This window comes from Falco cherrug, chromosome 1, assembly GCF_023634085.1.
Source record: "Falco cherrug isolate bFalChe1 chromosome 1, bFalChe1.pri, whole genome shotgun sequence".
NCBI classification, from domain to species: domain Eukaryota; kingdom Metazoa; phylum Chordata; class Aves; order Falconiformes; family Falconidae; genus Falco; species Falco cherrug.
This window is the reverse complement of record NC_073697.1, coordinates 39,815,697-39,819,741: the sequence shown is the minus strand read 5'-3', so window position 1 is coordinate 39,819,741 and position 4,045 is coordinate 39,815,697. Positions and strand designations below refer to the sequence as shown.

Genomic DNA, 4,045 nt, shown 5'->3' with positions numbered 1-4,045 from the left:
CCTCAGCACCCTCCCACCTTCTCCTGCAATATAGGGCTCCTTAAGCCCTTCTGGTGGGGGCTTACCTGCCTTCAGCCCACAGTCCTGTAATGGCAGGACTTGGGGATGCCCAGCTCTGAGCACTTAAGTTTGTTTTTTTTTTTTACAGAGCACCAGATCCCAGAAAATTATTTCTGCCCAAGACGGGATGAGACAAACCCATATAGATGCACAGTGAAGAAATGTGATTTTTAGCAGCAGCAGGTCCATCCAGGTTTCACAGACCACATAAAACACCACCAGGCATCAAACCCTAGAAAAACAACCCTGTTGCCAGCACAGCGAGCAGCAGAGGGGTTTTTGCTAATAATGAGTTTCACAGGCATAGAGGGAAGATGAAACCAAGCAGCAGACTAGCTGGAGAGAAGTTTTTTTTGAGCTTGACAGGATTAAGTTAACACAGAATTAATGAAATGGCTCAGAGATGGAAGAACAGGACTCCAGGAGGCCACTGCTGGATGAAGACAGTGCTTAACCCAGGATGTCTCCTCTCACCCTCCGCCAAATTTATCTACTTTTAAAGATATATCAGAAGACCCAGACCAGATGCGAAAGTTTTAATGACTGTAGATCCAGGTGGACAAAACTTGAAATACAGGGTGGGACAGAAGACTGCAGGAAGGTTGCTGTCACTGAGCACAGAGGGACATTGGGCATTTCCAGGGCACACAGGGGATGCCGCTGTGCTTCAGAGCGGCTCTCCTCCACCAACACACACTGCATATCAGCTGCTTTCTAGAAAAGCCAGTCTATAAGTGCCTGTGCCTCCTGGAACCTGATGAAAAAATGACAATAAAACCCCACAAACAATTAAAAGAACAGCCCAGGAGGGGCTGAAGCCCCAGATCCAGGCTTGGACCCAGAATGTGCAAATAGGAACACTGCATGAACTCAGGGTGGCACCTCAGATGTGTGCTAACCCGTGCTGCACTTGTGCACAGGTTCATGTAAGCTGGTGATCCCAGCCAGGCGCCCAAAATTCACATCTCCTCCATGGGCAGCTCCCTCTCCTGGTGATTAATTACCTTTGTGCAAAAACCACAGGCACAAGCTTTGCTCCACATCTTAATAAACAAAACTTGCACAAAGACAATCCCAGAATTGCAGGAGCTTCTGGACAAGCCACTGGTGAGATGGGGGTCAGAGTCTGGGTTTGGGTGCCAGCCACCACCTCCAGCCCTGGGAATGGCTCTTTTGCCCTTTGGTGACTTTCCCAGGTGCTGAGCACATAGCCTCTGTGGAACAAAGGGGACAGACACAGGGACACTCAGCTCTAACGCTGCTGTTGGCTTCTTTAAGACCTTCTGGGATAGCTTTCTGACTTGGCCTGGTGTGCCTCGGTAGCTCCTTGGCTCACACACCCTCCTGCGCAGGACAGCTTTAAGCCTCTATGCCCGTTCACTTGGGAAAGCCACCTCTGCTGCCCCATACCCAGCCACTGAGAAATCCCTGCTCCTGTCAGCAGGTACCCAGGAGGGTACTGCCTCTCATTCCCGTTGGGGCACTAAGAGTATAAGGCACCCAGAGGTCTTCTCTTGAAAGCTGCACGGGACTACACAAGGTCACCAAACATGCTGGAGGCACCCAAGACATGTCTTAGCAGAAAGCAAAGCAGGAAAGCAAAGACAGAGGTGAGATTAACTCAGATGTCGTAGAAATCCACGTGGGCACCGGAGCGGAAGGTGTCCTCCTCCAGGAGATTCACCAGCTTCTGGGCCGACACAGTGCAGTCTATCAGCTGCCTGCTCTCCTGCAGGCTTTGGAAATACTGACGCATCTCGGGGTCGCCAGTCTTAGTCCGGGCCAAGAGCTGCATGTCCGTATCTAAAGGACCTGGGGAAAGAGCAACAAAAAAGAAATCACATGGGGAGTAAGCAAAGTCTGGGACTCATTTTCCTCTTGTACCTGGCTTGGCTGCAAGAACCTTTTATCCACAAAGCCAGGAGAAAATGAATAGCAATCCATGAGCTCCTCTCCTCACCTGGGGCATAGTTAAGCACACGGACATCAGGCTCCTCGAGTGCCAGCACCTGGAACATCATGTCCCGGGAAGCCTTCCCGCTGCAGTACAGTGCCCAGTTCTTGAAGGGCTTGATGGCACAGAGCGAGGAGATGTTCACCACCGTCCTGCTTGAGCCAGGCCTCTTCCCGAAGGCTTGTAGGGCAGCGGAGGTGAGGCAAAGCGCCGAGGTGACATTGAAGGCAAAGTAACTGTTGATCTCATCTGGGTCAGTGAGATCAAGAAAGGATTTGGAGATGTCTCCCAGGGAGCCTAGGAAGTAAGGATACATGAGTCAAGAGTAATCAAAGATGGGTTCAACAGCACAGCAGATCCCTTTTTCTCCTACATTTCCACATGCAACACTATTACAGACACAAGCCTGCAGTTCTGCTGGCTCAGCCCTATCAGGCTGTCACAGCATAGTGAGGAGCTCAGCACCGCCCAGCTCTGCTCAGCGCCTTCGGATCACCTGCTGCACCAGCAGCGGTGACACAGGATATAGACCTGCCAATCCTCTGCCAAAAAACAGCTCCCAACCTCCAGCCTGAAGTACAATGTCCCCGCGGGCCACCACATGGCCTCTGCTTTCGCAACCAAGTCGGCAAAGGACCTCACTCCTGTGGCACCTATTGTCTGCTGGAATGCATGGTCTTGTTTACAGTGGTAATGGGTGAAAAAAGGCGAACAGGAATTAAAGATGGCAAGCCAAGCTCCAGAAGGCAGGGCTAGAAGTTTTTCTGATGGCTTGCACCCGGAGAGCAGAGCAGCAAGGGGGTGGTGGCCAGCGGCTCCTGTGCCATCAGCAATGGCTAAAACCTTGCAACCTGCTCCCGCATTTGTTACGTTAACAAAATAAAACGCGGACAAGGTGACATCCCTGCTGCTCCCATGGTTATTTACCGGCACCCGAAGCCCCGGTCGAGCCCCGTCTCAGCCGCTGTGCAGCGAGGGAGGGCTCGGCGGGACTGAGTCCCGGGGGGAGCAGGCCCTTACCGGCGTTGTTGATGAGGAGCAGGCGGCCATGCGGAGCAGCGGGCAGCACCTCCCGCAGGGCAGCCATCGCCCGCCGCAGCCCCTGCGGGCAGCCCAGGTCGGCGGCCACGCACTCCACCCGCAGCCCGCTACCGCTACCGCCCCGCAGCTCGGCCGCCAGCTCGGCCAGGGCCTCCGCCGAGCGCGCCAGCAGCAGCAGCACCGAGCCCGAGCCCAGCCGCGGGGCCAGCAGCCGCGCCAGGCTGCGCCCGAAGCCCCGGGAAGCGCCGGTCAGCACGCAGGCAGCTGCGGCCCAGCGCCCGGGCCCCGCTCCCGGCTCCATCCCGGCGCCAAGTGCAGGCGGCCGCGGGAACGCCCCTCCCCGCCTCCCCCGCCCCATTCATAACCTCCTCCCGCCGCTTCGTGAATGGCCGTTCCGAACGCGCCGGCATCGCCGCCAGCCTCCGATTGGTCGCCGCCGTCGCCTCGGCATGCCGACGTACCGGGTGGGCGTGGGCAGAGCGGCGCGCCCCCTTCCGGCCGCGCCAAGGCGTCGCCTGCTCCCGCGGGCGGGCGAGAGCTGGGGTCAGGCGACAGTGCTTGTGCTTTGCTCCAATCCTTTTTTATCCAATGCATTTTCCAGTGCACTTTCCAATACATTTTTCAACACATTTTTTAACTTTTCTTTTTCCAATACATTTTTTCCCAGCGCGGCTGTAAATTCCCGCTTCGCGCCTCCCGCAGCCTTGGTACTTTGCCACCAGCCACCACGGCCGCGTTCCCCCTGGCTGCTTTCCCCCTGGCCCGAACCGAACCATTACAAAGCCTTCGCACACCTTTTTCCTCTGTGATCGCTCTTTTTGGCACTCGGCAGCAGTTTTTTATTGGGTAGCGAAAGCATGTCTGATCCTCAAAAGTCCTAAAAGGCTTTTTAAAAAAACAAGTAATTTTGTCCTTGAAGGCATACAGATTTCAAAGAGGGTTTTTGCAAGGAGTACCTGGTTTGCTTGGAATTAGCTGGCAGTTGGGCTT

The 4,045-nt window shown here is 55.1% G+C and overlaps 1 protein-coding gene across 1 annotated transcript; it reads right to left on the bottom strand.

The window, feature by feature from the left end:
• Positions 1 to 207: 207 nt before the first annotated feature.
• SPR (sepiapterin reductase) lies at positions 208 to 3,386 on the bottom strand. The gene is made up of 3 exons (XM_005435426.3): positions 3,035 to 3,386; positions 2,021 to 2,311; positions 208 to 1,872 (listed from the first exon to the last, which is right to left on the bottom strand). The coding sequence occupies exons 1-3, from the start codon at positions 3,354 to 3,356 to the stop codon at positions 1,682 to 1,684; spliced, it is 804 nt and encodes a 267-aa protein (XP_005435483.2). The 5' UTR covers positions 3,357 to 3,386; the 3' UTR covers positions 208 to 1,681.
• Positions 3,387 to 4,045: the final 659 nt, after the last annotated feature.

Bases quoted from the DNA above. Each gene is read 5' to 3' on its own strand.
- SPR (XM_005435426.3), bottom strand. From the start codon at position 3,356: ATGGAGCCGGGAGCGGGGCCCGGGCGCTGGGCCGCAGCTGCCTGCGTG. The intron at 2,312-3,034 runs GTAAGGGCCTGC...CTTACTTCCTAG, and splicing joins GCTCCTCATCAACAACGCCG to GCTCCCTGGGAGACATCTCC. The intron at 1,873-2,020 runs GTGAGGAGAGGA...CTCTTTCCCCAG, and splicing joins TGTGCTTAACTATGCCCCAG to GTCCTTTAGATACGGACATG.